Raw genomic sequence first — 18737 nt, forward strand, 5'->3', positions numbered from 1 at the left:
GTGGAGACCGGTGTACATGAATCTCAATTAGGCTGCCAGGTGCCCTGCTCAAAGAGGAGTCTATGTGCAGGTAAAGGAGCTAGGCTGCCCACCGAATCGTGAGTGGTGTGGGTGTGTTCATAATCCAAACCAAGTAGAGTCCCAGGTTACTAACTACCCCCTATGCTTGTCTGCCCTAATTGGGCTTGAACTGGCAGGGTTAGTTCAGAGAGGGCAGTGTTACTACTTTTAGTGATTCGGAGGAAGAACCTCAGAGCTAGGATTACCTGAGATCAAACCCTGGATCTGGCAAACTTCCTAGTTGTGTGACCTTTGGAGAATTAAACTCTCTGTTCCTCGGTTCCCTCATCTGTAAAGCAGACTTAACATCGACCGATTCAAAGGATTATGAAGGTCAGGGGGATTGCCCAGTGGGTGGAGGTGATTGTCACCAAGGCCTGATGACCTGGGTTCAGACCCTCGGACCCACGTGGTGAAAGGAAAAAACTGACTCCCAAAAGTTATCTCCTGACTACACACACGATGTAATTGAATTTTTCTTAAAAGAAGTATAAGTTAAACAGGTTAGTAAGATGCTTAAGGAACACATTGCATTCAATGGCTGTAAACACTGACCTGTCATCTCATGGGAAAATAAACACATCTTCAGGGAGCTTGACTAACTTACCATCCCTCAAGACATGGTTCTGACTCAGCACAGATGACATCCTCTGATGGGATACAGTCAATACGCCACTGTTATGGTCCACAGAACTGTCACTATGAAAGTCCTACAATGTTCTCCACCGGGCTTCCCAGCTTTCTTCTCTGAGCATCAGGACCCTTGTCATTTCTGGCACCATCTGTGTGACCTCCCAGCTCAAGTCCTAAAGGCCTCCCTTCCTCTAATAGTCAAGTAGAGAAAAAAAAAAGAGAAAGGCCTTACTGGGTGGTAGTGGCACACACCTTTAATCCCAGCACTTGGGAGGCAGAGGCAGGTGGCTGCTGTGAGTTCAAAGCCAGCCTGGTCTACAGTGTGAGTTTCAGGACAGCTGGGGCTACACATAGAAACTCTGACAGTGATGTTGGGGGAGAGTCCTCAAACCTGAAGTCACCTTAGGAATGAGGCTGAGCTATCAGCATCAGTGACACTGCCTCAGACAGCAGGCTAGACCCAGGCAGAGGATCAGGGTTTCCATGGGAAGGAAAGGCCTCTCTGCACATGGAGCTAGCTCCACCTCTGCCTAGGCATCTGGCTCAAGAGTTTCCAGCCTCTCTCTGACCCTGGTTTACAAATTCCCAAGGAAGAGTCATCATTGAAAAAACGGTGCTCAGATGGTCTGCTCTGCTGCCTGCGCCAGTGAAACCCAATGTCTGCAGCCTCAAGTCAGACACACAGCTGAAGTGGTCTGAATGAGAATGGCCCCATAGGCTCATATATTTGAATGCTCAGTTCCCAGTTGGACTGTTTAAGAAGGATTAGGAGGTGTGGCCTTGCTGGAGATGTGTCACTGAGGGTGAGCTTTGAGGTTTCAAAAGCCCAGGATAGCCCCAGTCTTACGTCTCTCTCTTCCCCTCCCTCTCTCCCTCTGACTTGTATTTGTGGATCAAATGTGAACTCTTAGCTACAGATCCTGCACCATGCTCCCCGCCATGATGGCCATGGACTCCCCCTTTGATACTGTAAGCAAGCTCCCAATTAAGGGCTTTCTTTTATAACGTGTCTTGGTCCTGGTGTCTCTTCCTAATAATAGACAACAGTCAAGGCTGTAACATGGTTCCACTTTGGTAGAAAATGAAATCTGCCATTTCCTATATTCCATTCTTTTTTTTTTTCATTTCTGAGAAAAATTTTTATTGGCCTTTTGAATAAAATGTATTTGCCAGGAAGGATGATTCCATCATACTTCTGCTGGAACCAGCCCATGGCCTCCTCTTTGCTGATTCTGTGTTTGGCCCCAATGCAGCCTGTTCTGCGCTTCTTGTCTGCGATGCCGAAACCTGGCCTACCCAGCACCACATAGAAGTCCAGGCCGTAGATCCCAATGCTTGGGTCATATTTGATGCCCAGATCAATGTATTCCTGAATCCCAAAGCCAAAGTTTCCAGTATCTAAGAAGTTACTTTTCCGTAATTCATACTTCCGCACCTTCAGGCCTTTCTCCAGAATTTCTTCTGCCTTGGCTCCACAGACAGTGCAGTGAACAGCAATCTTTTCATTTCTCCTGATGCCAAAGGACCTGACAGTGTACCTGGCTTTGGAAAACACAGGTGTCTGGCCTGTGAGCTGCTCCAACACCTTGGCTGCCCTGGTCAGCCTGTATCCGCTCTCCCCAACACAGATATTGAGGCAGAGCTTTCGGATGTGAAGTTCCCGCATGGGATTCTCCTTCTCACCTTGATCTTGCAACATGATGGGGAACGGAAAGAGAGCCCTATATTCCATCCTTACAAACTTTCCTAACAGCTCCATCTAGCAGCCCCAGGACAGGGATTAGAGAGGGACCTTAGTTTTATTAAAAGATACAGGGTCCAAGCATTAGCCTCTTTGTAAACCCTGAAGTTGTTTTGAGTCTAGAGTAGCTGCCCCAATGTGTGGTGCATCGGGAGAACATTGCTAACACCTGGGACCCTCTCATAATCCAGTCTGAATCATTAGGTGAGAGACTCTGTGCAGGCCTGAGTTACAGCACAATTTCAGAGAGCAAAGAGTAGACTGAGCTTGAGGTAGAAATAAATTGTTCTGAGGGCCAACAGAGACTAAACCAGGCAGAGCAGGAAGACTCCTGAACTCCTGTCACCTTGAGTAAGTGACTAGCTACATCCACAATGCCCATAGGAGGCAACTTAAGACTTGAAGAAACAGGATCCCCTGTTAAAATGCAAACACACAAGCCTGCTGGGAAACTTGTAGCCCTCAGGGTTGGGGGGGATGGGGATGGGGGAGTGTGAGGCTGTCAGGTAGCTGGGTCTTCCAGCTTCTTGATCACATTAGTCCTATCTGGCAACTGTGGCTTAGATGAAAAGCAAATTGTCTTTCTTACTTGTGAAAAGAAGGGATCCCATTCTTTCTGATGAAAAAAAGAAAAGCTGCAGAGACATGCAACAAGCCACACTGTGGTATGGGGAGACTGCATTCCTGTGGGCAGGAGTTGTGAAGAAATAGCCCACAAGAAAGGAAGCAACTCCAGAGAATGCTTACCTGAGAGGCTGCAACAGAGCCAGTGTTGGGCCCGGGCCTGGGTCTGGGCTTTGCAGTCTTTGTAAGAAATGCTGGGGTGTTCCTAGAACAGGGCTGGAAGCACAGGCAAACACATGGAAACACAGGGAGCACAAGGTTTTGCCAGGCGGCCTCAGACTCACCGGTGCTGAGGAGTCCCAGCCGTCCAGAGAAAGAAGCCAGAGACTTCTCCTTCAGAAACAGTGAGGCAAAGGCACAGGGTGGCGTATACCTTAGAAGGCTGAGGCAGGAGGATGGCCAAGAGAACAAGACCAGTATGGGCTAGACAGTGAGACTGTTTCAAAAATATACACAAATTTAAAATATTTTTAAATGAAGGAGAGAAAAGGAAGGATAGAGACACCAATAATTTAAGAGCTTTTTTTTTTAATTTCAGAAAGAACACAGGCAACCACTTTCTCATAGATAGTAACAAGCTGTGACTGCAGCAGGAATGAAGAGTCACTTCTCAAACTTCAGTAATTCAGGCAGCCATTTACAGGTTTCACAGGCACAATTTTATTAAAACTGTGCACAGATTTCATACTTACATTTTTTAAAAAAAATTTCTGGTATCAAAATAATTATCTTTTTAAAATACCTTGAAAAGCTGTAATACAATTATCTTGCCATATATTAAACCCTCTCCTAAAATATCAATCACTTCTCTCCCATCTCTCACCTCTACATGCACTCTTTATTTCTTATGCTTTTCGTTTCTTGACATCTTTGACACTTATCCAAGATAAGCACGAAAAGGAAAAGAAGATTTTCCTTACAAGCCCTTTATTAAAAAAAGAAAAAAAAGTAAAGGGGAAAAGATGGGAAGTAAAGGAGGAAGAAGGGAGGAAGGGAAGGAGGGAGGAGGGAACGGGACATGTAAGTTAGAAGCAAGCAAGCTGGTGAGAGTATTTAACATGACACCACAGTCTTTTTAGTAGAGCTAAGCATGCCCTGAACTTAAATATACCAGTTTTAGCCTTATATTGGCAATTTGGGCTCAGCAGCACCGTCTAGTGGCCAGGTTGTATTAAAAACCCAACAATGGGAACCCAACCATTTTGACACATTGGAACACATAGGGACATATAGTTAAAGAAACCAAACTCTTTTTTTTGTCGATCACAAGTCAACTGGATTCTAGAAAATCCACTCTGGACACAGGCTTCCTGCAGAATCTCAATGCACAGCCCAGGGACGCCAGCTTATACTGAAATGCTCCATCACAAGCTGGACTCTGGCAAGGATTTCTTTCGACCTAAGGAAAGAGTGTGGTATTTCACCCTTTGCAGGGTGCCATAAGAATTCTGTTCCCCAGGAATGGTCTTTTGTGAGGTGCCGGCTGTACTGGCTCTAGGAGGCCTGCTGGCTTTGCGGGGGAGGTGGAGAGAGCTGGGCGCAGATCGGATGTCTCTCTCCGTGTGGTAGCCCAGGCCCCTGGCTGGGCTCTCTCGAATCCTGAGGGCAGGGGATGAGCCTCGAGCCTGCTCATTCGTGGCAGGGCTCAGCCTGTCACTCACCAGGGAGACTGGGGGTGCTGTCGGGGAGCTCTCAGCCCTGACAGCCCTCTTGTGCTCTTTCTTCCAAAACACAGATTTCAGAAGAGTGAATGTCCCCTGCCCCTTGTCTTTGTCAGGGGCCCTTTCCTCCATAGCAGCCCTCGCTTTCATCTTGGGTAAGGTACCTGGGCCATTGTCCTTAAAGTTTCTGAGCAACCCAGTGGAGGGGGAAGGTGGGCTACTCTGGCTTCCCACCTGACCACTTCCCTTCCAGGTTGTCATCTTCTGGCCCTCAGGGTGGGCTGGTTTTTCATCCCCCACTGAGGGCATCACAGTGAGGGGCAGGTCAAACTTTTTGGGGAGCTTGATATCCTGATTTGCATTTCCTGTTCGTATCCTGGCTGTGTTCAGACCATCATCTAAGGATCCCAAGGAGGGATGGTGGTTGAGGTGGCATGAGGAAAGGGTCACCCCGGTTGCTTCTTGACTGACGGCTCGAACACTGTCTTCATGTTTAGCAGGAAGGGTGCCATCCGACCTCGGCGAAGATGGCTTCTCATCCCCACCAGCAGCACGTGCCAACAGTGGCACAATGGACTGGCTGGTGGACCGGGGTCTTCGCCTGGACTCGAGGTATTCCACCAACTCAACAGATGCCCCAGGCCGTTTCTCTCTGTGTCCAAAGGACCACCTCAGGGGCATGGTCTTGAAGGGCCCATGCCTGGATCGGGAAGCAGGAGGTGCCTTCATGCTAATACTTCGGCCGCCAACACCCCGAACCAAAGGCCTGGACTCAAGCCCTCCTGAAAGAGACACAAAGACTGTGAACACTTGATAGGGGTATGTGCCAGCCATCAAGCAATAGTGTATCAGGTACTGGGTTGGGCACAGTGACGATAGCACGAGGCAGTCATACAGAGGCCCTGTCCTCAGGGCCACCAATAGTTTTGTCTACTATTCCACAGAACCCATGTGTACCTCTAAAACCACAGGGAAAGCCACAGGGAAAGAAGGCACAGCCTTCCTTGATATCCAGAGGAGTGCTACTAGAATCCCAGCAGACAGCAAAACTCGTGGATGCATAAATCTCTTCTATAAAATAGCAGAATATTTATACATAAGCCACATGTATCCTTCCACAGACACACACACATGCATTCTTTTCTGCAGCTCAACCCTTCTAAAGGGAACATATAGAGTTGACACTGCATGCCTTTCCTAAGTATCGCCATTGCCATCGCCAGGCGGTGGTGGTAGCACACGCCTTTAATCCCAGCACTTGGGAGGCAGAGGCAGACAGATCTTTGTCAATCAAGGCCAGCCTGTTCTACAGAGCTAGTTCCAGGACAGCCAGAGCTACATAGAAAAAAACCCTGTCTCAAAAACTTAAAAAAAAAGTGTTAGCATCACTGTACTGTGTGACCATCACTGTATTACCAGAACTGCTTGATGTCTAACATGTACAGACCACATGACTGCCCCTGTTACACTCGGATGGGCTCAGTCAATTACAGAAGCATGGCACTGGTACCCACAATTGGCTGCTGACAATGTGCATGGATTGTGTGTGTTATTATGGGTCGAAGGCTCACATCCCTCCCAGATCATAAGTGGGACTGTAACCCCAAGGTCATAGCACAAAAAGTAAGACTTTAGAACAATGTCCTTATCAGAAGAGTTAAGAAGGCCAGAGCTCTCTCGGACTCCGAATCATAGAAGAACACTCCCATAACTCACCCTAACTGGCCCCTGATCCCATCCCGCAGAGTCGGGAGGAGTAAATTCTGGCCCCAGCCTATTCTGTTACAGCAGTTCCAGAGAGCTATAACAGAGACCAACTCTGAAGGTAATGAAGAACTTTTGCCACAAAACACCCATGCCGGGAGGCCCTGAGATTCTCAGACACACAGGTGTAAGGACAGGGAGTGCAAAGGTCACAGAGAATGCTGGAGTAAGAATCTAAGTGCATAAGTACACCTCTGCCTGGCAGCTGAGAGAGCAGGTCCACAGCTGGAGAGGGAGGAAACACACAGGTATCAGACATTCCACGGGGATCTCAGCTGCTAGGGTTTTCACATGTCATTTTTGATATTTTCCTTTAGAGAATTTCTTTAGATTGGCCAGGAATAGACCCAGTTTTACCCAAAAATACTTTGTTATTTCAGTTTGCATTGACCTTGTGGCTCCACCATTCAATTCCCTAACCCTGGGGAAAGATGAAACACTGTTCTGGAGGCAAAGGTGTTCGTGAAGCTTTCTTGTTCCTCATCCACAGCCCCAAGAAGCGCAGACAGGAAAGTTTTGCATCAGGAGGACAAAGCTGTGGCCTTTCAACCTTCACCAGGTGGAATGGCCTGAAGCCCTAGCAGGTGGTGAGAAGACCTGCTTACTGCTGTAAATAACCACTTCTTTCTTCTTCCTGGTGTGAAAGGGCCCTGGGCCAGGGCTGACAGCAACTACACTGCAGACGCCCAAAGGACCCCTTCAGCTTGCCCCTTTTTGGAGAAAAAGCACCCTTTATGTCCTTTCATCTATTTATTGCCCCATAACAGGACCTGAGGGGGGCAGGGATGGAGAACCTTAGATAAACCTAGAAATAAATGGCATATGCAAAGAAAAAGCAGCAAGCATCCACATGGACACTGGCTCACTAACCAAATGTCCCACCCTTATCCAGTACTCAAACTCCTCCCCCACATCCCACCCCTTACCCAGTATACAAGCTCCTCCCTCTCATTGCACCCTTACCCAGTATACAAGTCCTTTCTCTGGAAGATGGCTCTTCTGGAAAGCAGGGAGCTAGTAGGAAGAGTGGGATCCAGAGAGCCCAAGAACTATGAAAGACCTACAGTCATGTTTAAAAATATTTATTATTTTTATTGTATGTGTGTTTGTCACCATGTACATGTGTGTGCCTGGTACTGAACCTGGAGTTACAGATGGACATGAGTGCAGGAAACTGAGCCCAGGTCCTCTGCAAGAAGAGCAAATGCTCTTAACCATGGAGCCACCCCCTCAGCCCACAGCATCACCTTTTAGCCCAAAGGAACACGCCTCCAGCCCACATAGTCATGCCTCCAGCCTACAGAGCCACCCCTCCAGCCCACGGTATACAGATACGCCCAGCTACTCATCTTCCTTCCCTTCTCTCACCCCAAGAATCACTCCAATCTGGAGAAGGAAGCGCAGAGCCTTGTGAGCAGAAACAGAAAAGGTAACAACACGTCCAACTGGGTGTGGTGACTCAGACCTATGACCCCATCACTCAGGAAGCTGAGAGATTATAAACTCCTAGCCAACCTGGGCTCCACAGTGAGAGCCTGCTCCAAAGTAGAAAAAAACAAAAAACAACAACAAAAAAAAAAAAAAAAAAAAAAAAAACGAAGAGGGCCCAGCAACAGAGTATGAAAAACAACAACAAACAGAACAAAACCAAAACCAGGAGAGCAGCTCCTAGTGAATCGTAGCAGAGCAAGCAATGACCTGGAGGGGCTGGAAAGTGTGATCAGAAGGAGTGAAAGGCCAACGGATGGAGCTCGTAGGGTCACTCCTGAGAGTCATGCAAGTGAGCAGAAAGCAAGCAGGAAGGAATTAGCGCTCATCCCAGCAGGTGTGCCTAACTTGCAGTCTGCACCGGTCCCAGGATAGATACGAATATGACCCCAGCACATTTGTAGGTGAAAATGTCAAGAAGTTTAAAGATTGGACACTTCTACACACAGAGCAAAATGGCAGAGGCACAAACCACAAGGGGGAAAAGTAGGGGAGTGAGGAGATAGAGCCAGGAGCCACAACAAACAACTAGGGGAATCTGAAGGCAAGAAACACAATAAATCAAGGGAAATACAAAACAACGTCCCAATGAAAGGCTTGAGTGTGTGGAAGGAAAGGCACCTGACACTGGGTGGGGCTGAACATCCAAGCGTGTGCTAGAATTTCTGAACTTCAAGGTCAAACAGAGAATCTTAAAAATCTCCAGCCAGGAAGAGTAATAAACACTCACGTGAAAAAGAACCGCCTGGGTTTCTCACCTGCTACCCAGGGTCAAGGAGAGCGTGGGAAATCAGCTACAGATGCTACAAGCAAAAGGATGCAGCCACAAAGGCGCACAGCCCCAGGCCGGCCAGGCTGCCACCCACTGGGGCAAAAGAAATATTTCTGGCTGAGCAAGGATTTAGAGCTGGTGTGCCTGAAGGGCTCTGACAAACACTGACAGAGCAGAGATCTCAGGGCAGAGAAGACAGACACAAAAGCACAGTGTATCTCAGCCCCTGCATTCCATGAACTGTCCATCCTCCACAGGGATTGCCAGGCGGTGTCGGAAGGTCATCTCAAGTCGGGGTGCATGGGACAGGAAGTCTAACAGTACTTGGAGAGTATCTGTCTCAAGTCAAGGAGGAGTGCATCTGGAGGAAAGCTCTCACTGTGGAAGGAATGTCAAGTGGGGAGGGGAACCGCAGAAGCACAACTCTGGTAATTGAAGTAAAGAGAGAAGGCAAGGATGAAACGGAACGCCTGGCAGGAAACAGCTGGTTTCTTATAGCCTTCTAATAGCAGGGAAATGTGATTGATTGCAAACAGTGAGAAAGTAGACAGTAATAAGGTCGGAAGAAAAGCAGAATTTGCAAATTAATTAGAAAAGGAAACAAACAGCACCCAAGTCAACCAACATGAGGGAACGGGAAAGGAAGAAAACCAACAAGAAACATTGTTATCACAACACTGCACTTGGCTCCCTCCCTCCCAGTGGATTGCATTCTTCTAATAAAAACGGGAACAGGGCCATGCATTGGGCTCAGTAGCACAGTGTGTCCTAGCACGCACCAGGTCCTGGATTTTACCTCCCAGCACAGCAGTGAAAACAAAGTAACAGTTGCCCTATATTTTTTACCTTAAAAAGGGGAAGGGGTCTAGAGCCAAAAGCTCAGTAATTAATCCTGCTCTTGCAGAGGACCAGGGTTTGATCCCCAGCAGCCACACGGCAGCTAAGCATCATCCAGTCCCTGGGTCATGTAATGCGCGCTCACACACACACACACACACACACACACACACACACACACACACACACACACACACACACACACAAAATGCTAATATACATAATTAAAATAAACAAATCCTTTTGAAACAGCTATTTACCAGAAACCACCTAAAATGTACTAAAAGAGAAAGCAAAAAGAAAAGGGCAGAAGCAAATACTAGGCACGTGTAGAAAGAGAGACAAAATTACCAATGCGGAGTCTAAGGTTAAAACCAGAGAGCAATAAAGGACAATTATAATGATAAAAACCACAATTTGTATATAAAAAAGATTCAATGGTCATGAACTATTAGACAACTATTAACAAACAGCTTATAACATAAGGCAACAAGTATAAATGTTTATAGAGCACATAGCCAAAGCCCAGCTTGGCAGAAGACCTCAGTGGATCTCCTTCACAGTCAGAGGTGAGTTTAAAGCCAGGCTGAGTGGCTCACACTGGTAAACTGAGCACTTGGGAGATGGTGGCAGGAGGATCAGACATTCAGGGTTATCTTTGGCTGAGTAGTGAGTTCAAGGCCAACCTGGACTACAATACTTTCAAAAAACAAAAACAACAATAGCAAAAAGAGATGCATTTAAAGACACGGGGCGGGGCACTGAATAAAGCAATCAATACCATATATGATATGCATGGTTCAAGTCCTCAAAAGGACTACATCTAATCTATGTGTACACAGGTATGAAATAACAAAATAGACTTCAGAGGACAACATGGACAAAAGAAGGTAACTTTTGAAAAGCTCATTCTTGAGCCATACATCATCAAATTAGAAACAAAGAATAAAAAGGTGACCATACAGTCTTAAATATTTGAAAGTCCCAGACACCATCAAAAAGGAATGTAAGCTGAACCGGAAAGGAAGAAGACATACTAAAACCTCTGATGCCCAAGAAAAGCCACAGGACATTTATCAGCAGGAGGACCTGTCCTGACAAGCTGGGGACACCTAAACCCCAGGGTCCTTTATTTACAAGGGTCTCTGGGAAGAACTTCTTGGGATTTTTTTCATAGTCACATCTTCCAGTAATTATAAATTTAAAGTGTTTTTATATTCTTTCAGCTGACCAGCACCTGCTTCTCATATCTGCCCCAATTCTATTAGTTATAAATCCCACAAAACTCTTAGTCAGGGTTAATAATGCTATGATAAAACACCATGACCAAAGCAAGTCGGGGAGAAATGGTTTATTTGCTTACACTTCTGCAGCCATAAGCCATCATTGAAGGAAGTCAGGACAGGAACTCAACTAGGGCAGGAGCCTGGAGGCAGGAGCTGATGCAGAGGCCTTGGAGGGTGCTGCTTACTGACTTGCTCCTCGTGTCTTGTTCAGTCTGTTTTCTTACAGAACCCAGGACCATCTGCCTAGGGATGCTCCTATTCACAATGAGGTGGGCCCCCCTCCATCAATCACTAACTAAGAAAATGCCCTACGGGCTTGTCTGCTTTCAGCCTGATCTTCTGGAGGCATTTTCTCATTTGAGGTGCCCTCTTTTCTGATGACTCTAGCTTGTGTCAAGTAGACATAAAACGAGCCAGCACACTGACCCACTCACTCCTTTCAGAGTTCCATCCCAACCCGCACAGCCAGAGCTCCTGGAAGAATGACATTCCTGGACAATCTGGACTTCTCTGCTGAGGGCTGCTGACATGAAAGCTCTGTGGGAACAGGAAAAGGATGGAGTTGTTCCTCAGAGCCCATGGGAGATAGGCTCCTGCAGATGCTAGGTTCCTTGGATGCTCAAATCTCTTATAGAAATGTAGTACTTGTATGTAACTGACACACCCTCCTGTGTGTTTTATACTTCTGTACATTCCATGATTGTTTACCAAACAGGACCATTCCTGGACACTGAAGGGCAAATGGCATCCTTGCCCCTGTTAGGATTCACCCCTATTAATTTTGAGAGATTAAAAAAAAAAAGTCTCTCTTATGTAAGAGAGGACTGAATTACTTGTGGAAACCTCTCTGCTAGATTTTGCTCCTGCTCAGATTTGACGATAAGACTAGATTTTGCAACCATCTCAGAGCTTCCAGGTCAGGATTCAAAACTCCATCTCTATTTTGTCCAAACTACGAGAGGGAAGGCTCCCTAAGAGAGCAAGGCTCGCCGGGCGTTGGTGGCACATGCCTTTAATCCCAGCACTCGGGAGGCAGAGGCAGGCGGATCTCTGTGAGTTCGAGACCAGCCTGGACTACGAAGTGAGTTCCAGGACAGCCTCCAAAGCTACAGAGAAACCCTGTCTCAAAAAACCAAAAAAAAAAAAAAAAAAAAAGAGAGAGAGCAAGGCTCTTCCCACATCCAAGCAGAAGAAATCTAAATGTGAAGTTGTTGGCAGCCACATGCCTCAGAGGACAGTTGGTAGAGCCTAGAGGACAGCTGTCTCTCCTGCACTGGTGCTCTCTGTCTCTGCAGCAAATCCAAGGCCATGCCTGACACTTCTTTGAAGACCCCATTGAAAAGCTGGGTCATTCTTTGGAGTCACCTCCTCATGGAAGGGTGTCCAAAACATTTCCCCCTGGGAGAGAGATGACCACGGGGTTGTACCTTTTGACAGAGCTGGGATGAATCAGTGACTTCTCACAGGCATTACTGACAGGAACGAGAGGGCTGGAAGAGCCTCTCTCTTATTTACAGTCACTCTCCCAAATGTACAGGTGGGACAATGTAAGAGGAAAAGAAATACCTACCAGGTGAAAGCAAGACCGAACCCATTGCATTCAGTTCAATCACATGGGAATGAACTCTAAGGACTTGGACAAGTTCACAACACATATACACTCCTGCAGCATTCCATTTGATGGTGAAATGAGGGAAGCCCCAAACGTGAAATGCCACGATGGAGAGTAAACTAACGAGCTATGACTCATGAACTACAAGCCAGAAGGCAGCTTGAAGACTTTATCATCACACTGGTCTACTCGCCAATATCTACTGGAACTCTGGGATGTGCCAGCAATTGCTCTAGGTTTTCAGATACAACAATAACTAAAGTACATGGAAAGAAGCAACTGGTGAGTGAGCACATATACCAAGGCCTAGCAATTCCATCCCTAGGTATGGATTCAACGGAAACATAGGCATATATAAGTACAGCAGGAGACATGAATTCAAATCTCATAGCAGCATGGGTTGGCATCCCCTATCCAGAGCAGCTGGGACCAGAAGTGTGGAAGGTTTCAAATCTCTTAAGATGTTGGAATAGGTAGAATAATGTGGTTTTATAGAGATAGAACCCATGTCTAAACACAAAACTCTTTTATGCATCATGTATAACTTATGCACAAGAGTAAAGGTGATTTTACGTATTATTCCTAATAATTTGTGCACAAGATTTCATGGTGTAAAATTTTCTACTGGTGGTGGCATCATATTGGTAAGAAATTTTATATTTTGAAGCATTTGGGATTTCTAGATTAAGCACGCTGACCAGATAGCATTGATAATAACTCCAAACTGGAGATAACATACTAGAATAAAATGTGACCTGTGCTTACAATGTGGGAAACACTGTGAGGGAGACAGTACCATCTGCCCAGGAGCAGACGCCATCCAGAGATAACCCACCATGTGGGCTCCACAAAGAAATTGCCTGGGTTTACAAAGAGTCCAACAGTATCTCAGGAATTGAAAAATTTGTAGTAATTCAAGACACTTCCTTCAACAAGCAGGCCAGATTTCTCCGGGCTGACTTCTGTGCTAGGCTCTGCAGCGAGGTCTACTCCGTTGTGAACGTATAGAAGGCAGAAGTTGATCCCTCTGCCTCATCCTGCATACTCCTAATCTCTGTCTTTGCTTATAGTCTCTTTCTCTCATGTACACAAACTAACTTCTGTACAGAGAACTCTGAATCTCTGAGTTGATCTTATTGGCAAGTAAAATAAATGAAAGAACAACCCACTGCTATGTATACCAGATGCACCTCACAAGAAAGAACAAGGATAAACAAAGCAAGCCAGATAAAAAGTGTGCATGCCATATGAAATTCATCTTTGTAAACATATATTTTAAATATAAACCAGACTGACAATAGCCCTGCTCTAAACTCTCCAATAGCTGCTCACTGTGCCTGGAATAAAGTCCAACAGGTATGTCACAGTTGGCCCCTGTCCATCTTTTGCTTAACATAGTAAAACTAGCCTGGCATAGATCCTGTGAGAGTGGGAAGAAATGAGTGAGACAGGTATGAGGAAGTAGGATTAAAGAACCAGTCACCTTTCTGCTGCCTACCTGCCTTCCTTTCTTCCTTGGTGTTGGGGATCGAACCCAGGGCCTTGTGCATGATAGGCCAGTCCTCTGCCACTGAGCCACACCTCCAACACAGAACTCTCTATTGCTTTTTTTTTTAAAGACTTATTTATTTATTACATATACAGTGTTCTGCTTACATGCCAGAAGAGAGCACCAGATGGTTGTGAGCCACCATGTGGTTGCTGGGAATTGAACTCAGGACCTCTGGAAGAGCAGTCAGTGCTCTTAACCTCTGAGACATCTCTCCAGCCCCCCAGAACTCTCTACTGCTTAATCTAGCAATGGATACATTCACTTTATGATAACTTATCAGATGTACATGTGTGATTAGTGTACATATTTATTAGCGGTACATGAGAACAGTAAAAAATATCTGCATGTTTTATGTAATATGTACTATGTATGTAATATGTACTATGTGTGTGCTTATATATGATAAAGAGCATCACAAGTATACATCTTGATGATACAACCACAAATGTTAGCTTAATGTTTCTATACCTGTGAAATTTGTGTTTATAAAACATTTCTATTAAGATTTTATATGAAAGACTAAATTACGAACTAAAGGAAACATGAACATTTGCTTGTTTGTTTGTTTTGTAGGCAGCGTTTCTCTCTATGTAGTCCTGGGTGTCCTGAAACCAACTATGCAGACCAGGTTGGTCTTGAACTCACAGAGATCCACTTGCCTCTGTCTCCAAAGCACTAGAATTGAAGGTGTGAGCCACCACACCCAACTGAAAATTTAAATAGTTGACCACTTTTCTTTCCGGAAGGAGACACGCCCACACAGATACACACACTGCACACTGAATTCTTGTTTTAGGATGTTTCTATAGCATCCTGTCCCCTGCTTTCCTGCTGCTTCTCCATTAGAGAGGTCACTTGAATGTAAGCATGCTCTGTTAGCTCTCCTTCAACAAAGGAAATCAGAAACTGCCCTAAGCCGTGCTTCCTGTGTAGTTACTGGCTTTTCACCACACTGCAAGATGACTTCAGCACATGCCATCACTTCCTGAACCTCAGCTGGGCTTCCCATTTCCTCCCACCCACAACAGAGGCCCCCAGGGTGTCGCCGGTGGTCCTCCACCCTAACTGGTGCTCAGCCTCCCTCAGTCCTGAACCCAGCTGGCCCTTTCCTTCTGAAAGATGCTTTCCAGTGCCTGGGAATGAGCCTTGCCTGACTTGCTCTCCCTGACCCTGGCTGCTCTGTCTCAGTTCCATCTCCTCCTTCACTCAGGCCCTACGCATTACAGCTGCCAGGCTTGGTCTTCAGTCTCTACTCTTTCCTATCTTCATGATCTCATGAAGATCGCAGCCAGCCTGTGGCTTTCACCTCCATCTGTGTGCTGATGGCTCTCCAGTCTCCATCTCTAGTCCCAGCAACCCTCGTGCTGCTACAACTGCCTTGCAGGAGTCCCAAAACAATCTCTCCTAAATTATGTGACTCCTTTCAAGACTGACCCTGCTCCTACCCAATGCTTTCCCATCCTACAAACTCTACAATGATCCCCCTTATTAGTTATACCTTAAACAAAGACAGAGGCATCTTGGACCATTTTTCTTCTTTCACATGCTGCATCTAACATTAGCAGATTCTGTTAGTTCTATCCACAATCTGACCATCTCATCCTCATCACATCTATCCAAACCTTACAACCACAGTCTCCTAATGGGCCTTCCACCTGACACATGTGCCCACCTCTGAGGATGGATTCTTCATGCAGTAGATAGGGTAGACTTTAAATATAAACCAGGGGCTGGAGAGATGGCTCAGTGGTTAAGAGCGGTGGTTGCTCTTCTCCAGGGCCTAGGTGGTATCTACGTAGGTGACTCAGAACTGTTTGTAACTTTAGTCCCAGGGAGGTATGACACCCTCTTCTAGTCTGAGGGCACTGTACATATGTGATGCATAGACAAACATGCAGGTGAAACACCCGTACACATAAAATAAAAATAAAGGTTACAAAACTTTAACATATAAACCACGCTGACTACTGCCCTCCTCCATATCCTCCCTCACTATCCATGGCACTTGAGGTAAAGTCCAAATAGCATATCATAAGCTATCCCACCCGCTTCCCGTCACCTACCTCCGCGCTCACTCTGCTCCTCATGCTCACTCTGCTCCTCACGTCATGCCATGCTCATCTTTCGTAGCACCTGCTATGAACTCTTTCCCAGCCTTTTGCACAGCATGAGTCCTCTGTCCCTGCTGAGGTCTCTCCTCAGTGTCACTTCCCCTGAGGTACCATCCTCTCTCCCCAGTGTCTGCTATCTCCTTCCCCTGACCGTTTGCCTCTGCTCTCTGTCCCTGCTTTAAACCAAGCTGCTGCCACCGCCTTAGTTCCCTGTCTTCCCCGGGGGCGTGGTAAGCTCTGTAGGAACATAAAAGGGACGTAGAATTGTTCCTCAGAGACTGTGGGAGACCAGCTCCTTGGATGCTCAGACCCCTCATAGAAAATGCTCCCGTGGCCAGGTGTTGGTGGTGCACGCCTTTAATCCCAGCACTCGGGAAGCAGAGGCAGGCAGATCTCTGTGAGTTCGAGGCCAGCCTGGTCTACAGAGTGAGTTCCAGGACAGCCTTCAAAACAATACAGAGAAACCCTGTCTCGAAAAACCAAAAAAAAAAAAAAAAAAGTTCCCGTGTGTTTTATACCCCTGTAGATTCCTGTGTGCTTTAAGTCGCCACCCAGTTGCCTATAACACCTGATGCAGTGTGAGCACTAGGGGGTGAGGAGAGAAAAGTCTGCACATGTTTAGCACAGGTACGAGGTGTTTTCTACTTCCCTTCCATGGTTGACTGGCTCTACTGAGACACAGCTTGTGGGTCAAAAGGGCCCACTGTGTCTGTGCATGGAGGATCATGGATGGGTGAAAGAGAGGCAGGTGAGTGTTAGGAAGACCCCAAGAGATGACACACCTCTTGTTAGGACAGGCTCTTTCTGTCCGTGGCTATGAAGCACCAACACATTCACAATGAAGAAGGCAGGAAAAGAAAATATAGTCAAGGTAACCACATACCCTTGTCCTGGTGGCAGACACCATTGGTGAAGACAGGAGAGTCAGGTACCCGGGCCACGGAGGGGCAGGGGGCGGAGCTCCAGGACAGTAGGCTCCCCCTAGTGCTATCATTGCGGCTCCCAAGCCTCATGAGCCAATGGTCAGACAAGGAGGAGCTGGTGGAGCCTGCAGAAGAAGCAAAGGAGAGAGCTGGACCTGGCGCATCCTCAAGGATGCCTGCAGGTAGGGCAGAGAGTTCTTCCACTACCAGGTTCCAGGCCGGCCCTAAGATTCTCAAGATGACCCCTATCCCTCTGCCCTGGACTAACAGAACGAGAGGAGAACTAGAGAAACAAAAGTAGCTAGGCAGTGGTGGCACATGCCTTTAATTCCAGGACTCAGGGCAGAGGCAGGTGGATCTCTGTTAGATAGAGGTCAGCGTCATCTACAAAGTGAGTTCCAGGACAGCCAGGGCTACACAGAGAAATCTTGAAAAGTCAAAAAAGAAAAAGAAAAAAAAAAGTGAATGGCCAAAGAAGCCTGCGATAGGACATCCTCAGAACCATGGTGTGTAGGTGAGACCTACAATGGGCCATCCTTGGAACTATGATGTTTAGAAGCCTGCAGTGAGGCATCCTTGGAACAATGGTGTTTAGTGAGCACAGAAAAGATGGCTCCTTGGTGCATTCAAATGTTTTCTGTGAAATTATTTGCTGCCAACTCTAGCTTCCATTGTCAGAGTGATATCATGTATACCCAGGACCCATGGCACCAGATCCTATAGGACCACAAACAATGAGTACTCCCCAAGTTCAAGGGAGCCAAATCTTCATAAGGGGCATTAGGGATGCCTTCCCTCTGGACTCCTCTAGTAGGTTTATTACTATTAAACTGCATATTACTTAAGGGTCTTACTGTGTAGCCCAGGCTGGCCCCAAACTCATGATCCTCCTGTCTCAGCTTCCCCTGTGATGAGATTATAGGCATGTGGCTGGATTGAAGTGTTTTATTCTCCTTTCAATGTCTGCCTTCTATAAATGGAAAGCAGGTTTGCATTAGTTGATTCAATCCTGGAGGACTATTGATTTTCTTTGACTATTTTCCAATAATGATTAGGAAAAAGTGTGGTTAGTGTGTATATTGTGTGTGTGTGTGTGTGTGTGAGTGTGTGTGAGTGTGTGTAGAAAGGGAAGGAAGAAACAAAGGAGAGAAAAGAGGAAGGGAAGAAGGGAAGGGTGGAGGGAAAGTATGAAAACATATGCATGTAAATGTGGCGGGTGCATGTGGTATACACACAAAAGTACATGCAGGTGTGAGTGTCTATAAACTCACAGAGGCCAGAGGAAGCCACTGAGTGCCCTGATCCATCATTCTCCTCCAGAGGAAGCCACTGGGTGCCCTGACCCATCACTCTCCTCCAGAGGAAGCCACTGGGTTCCCTGACCCATCATTCTCCTCCAGAGGAAGCCACTGGGTTCCCTGATCCATCATTCTCCTCCAGAGGAAGCCACCGGGTTCCCTGATCCATCACTCTCCTCCAGAGGAAGCCACTGGGTGCCCTGATCCATCACTCTCCTCCAGAGGAAGCCACTGGGTTCCCTGACCCATCACTCTCCTCCAGAGGAAGCCACTGGGTTCCCTGACCCATCACTCTCCTCCAGAGGAAGCCACTGGGTGCCCTGATCCATCACTCTCCTCCAGAGGAAGCCACTGGGTTCCCTGACCCATCACTCT

The 18737-nt window shown here is 46.7% G+C and overlaps 2 protein-coding genes across 3 annotated transcripts in view; both read right to left on the reverse strand.

The window, feature by feature from the left end:
- Positions 1-1723: 1723 nt before the first annotated feature.
- LOC121141201 (60S ribosomal protein L11-like) lies at positions 1724-2392 on the reverse strand. The gene has a single exon (XM_040748043.1). It carries the CDS (start codon positions 2390-2392, stop codon positions 1724-1726), a length of 669 nt encoding a protein of 222 aa, XP_040603977.1.
- Positions 2393-3569: 1177 nt separating this feature from the next.
- Usp43 (ubiquitin specific peptidase 43) overlaps positions 3570-18737 on the reverse strand; it is a 60593-nt gene continuing 45425 nt past the window's right edge. For both annotated transcript variants that reach the window (XM_040748910.1, XM_040748909.1), the window contains exons 14-15: positions 17025-17189; positions 3570-5501 (exon numbers count right to left, since the gene is read on the reverse strand). In XM_040748910.1, coding sequence (XP_040604844.1) covers positions 4423-5501; positions 17025-17189 — 1244 coding nt within the window. In that variant the 3' untranslated portion in view covers positions 3570-4422. The remainder of the gene's footprint in view (positions 5502-17024; positions 17190-18737) is intronic.

The sequence above is a fragment of the Mesocricetus auratus genome, unplaced genomic scaffold, assembly GCF_017639785.1.
Source record: "Mesocricetus auratus isolate SY011 unplaced genomic scaffold, BCM_Maur_2.0 Super-Scaffold_100007, whole genome shotgun sequence".
NCBI lineage: Eukaryota > Metazoa > Chordata > Mammalia > Rodentia > Cricetidae > Mesocricetus > Mesocricetus auratus.